At 53.5% G+C, this 1,515-nt stretch overlaps 1 protein-coding gene across 1 annotated transcript in view; it reads right to left on the bottom strand.

Moving 5' to 3' along the window:
- RBFOX1 (RNA binding fox-1 homolog 1) overlaps positions 1 to 1,515 on the bottom strand; it is a 1,294,183-nt gene that overhangs the window by 78,900 nt on the left and 1,213,768 nt on the right. Inside the window, exon 5 of the mRNA XM_045284033.1 lies at positions 937 to 1,080. Coding sequence (XP_045139968.1) covers positions 937 to 1,080 — 144 coding nt within the window. The remainder of the gene's footprint in view (positions 1 to 936; positions 1,081 to 1,515) is intronic.

Raw genomic sequence — 1,515 nt, 5'->3', positions numbered from 1 at the left:
GGGATCTGGAAGGATCCCTGGGCTTCTTATAACACAGGGTCATTTGAGAGTTAGGAATTGACCTGAGGGCCCCTAGCAATCACTTGGTTTCCAAAGGAATACTGCCCAGGCCCTGGTTTGGCTCTGTCTTGGGTTGGAAGTCAACCCAAAGGACCGGCAAACCCTGCCCTCACAATCGGTGTCAAGCAGATGGGACTGAGCGGAAAAGTCGCGGGCATGGCTCCATCTCTTATTTTCCCTGGGGTGGCGGGTGAGGGGGTTCCTCACCTGCTTTGTGTTTCCTGGTGTGCCTGGGAAAGGCTATCACCCACAGCATCTAGACTCCCATTAGCATATCTCAACTCTACTCCATGATTGCTGAAGACAGGCTGCAGAACTCAAGTCAGACTGAGAAATCGCTCACTCTCTCTTTCTCCTCCCTCTCCTGCTCTCTTTTGAGTTCATTTCTCCTTTCTCTTCATCCCTCCCTCCTTCTCTCTCCTCTCTTCTTCATCCCCTCCCTTCCTTCCTTTAATCACATCTAGCATTTGCATGTACAGTGCCTGGGAAAGAGTAGGGTGTGCAGGAATACGCCTTCAGTCACAACCAAGGGAAGGGCTAAGGCAACCCAGAACCTAAGTTTGACCCAGAATGTGGGGCACCAGAGCCATGGATTTCGGTGAAGCAGGGGGCTTGTTTTGACAGCCAATTCCCCGTGGTCAGATGCTTGTGCTATGTACTAAGAAGCGGACCCCGTAGTGAACGGTGACATGCGAAGGAGGTGACACTCATGCCCCCAAGAGAGTGTAGCCACCGTACACGCTCAGGCCTGGGTCTATGGACAGGCGCCTGCTGCCAGGGTAAGCCTTGCTTCTCAGTCTTGTCAACAGCAAGGGCTTACAGGAGGGAGGGCATGCTCTGGGGGCTCGCAGGGCAAAAGACAAAGGAGGTACTTACGCCAAACATTTGTCGAAGGTCCGGATCCCGGAACCGGAAGGGGATGTTTGAGACATGCAGCCTCTTGGGCTGGGACTTGTTTTCCGTGTTTTCGGAAGGCTGGGTCTGGGGCTGCCCATCCGTGGGCACGGCATCATCTGTCTGCTAAAAGAGAGAGAGAAAGGCACAGACGTTCTGAGGAGACCCGGAGACTCTGCCCCAAGAGGCTCTTGTTTCAGGAAGGGGTGAGTCAACCAGGGTGCAGTAGAGCAGCGATGAAACACACATCATTCTTCTAGTTCCTGAATGCTGCCCACCCCCCAACTACCAGGAGCCAACACACATTGGTACAGAGAAGAGCTCTGGACACACGGATTTCAGGACAGATAAGACCCCTCAGAAACAGTAGTGGGAGTAGCGATACCACGAGGGTAGGGGTAGTGGGGGGAAGGGGGAGAAAGGGGAGCCCCATCACAAGGTTGGATATACAGTGAACCCTCGCCACTTCGCGCTTCGACTTTCGCGGCTTCACTCTATCGTGGTTTTTGCGTAACAGCACAAGCTCTGTCATTACTGCCACTGATTGGCTCATACTGTACA

Source organism: Echinops telfairi, unplaced genomic scaffold (genome assembly GCF_000313985.2).
Source record: "Echinops telfairi isolate 266 unplaced genomic scaffold, ASM31398v2 ScPeMD7_5;HRSCAF=22, whole genome shotgun sequence".
Taxonomy (NCBI): domain Eukaryota; kingdom Metazoa; phylum Chordata; class Mammalia; order Afrosoricida; family Tenrecidae; genus Echinops; species Echinops telfairi.
The sequence above is the reverse complement of the archived record's forward strand: the minus strand, read 5'-3'. Positions and strand labels throughout refer to the sequence as shown.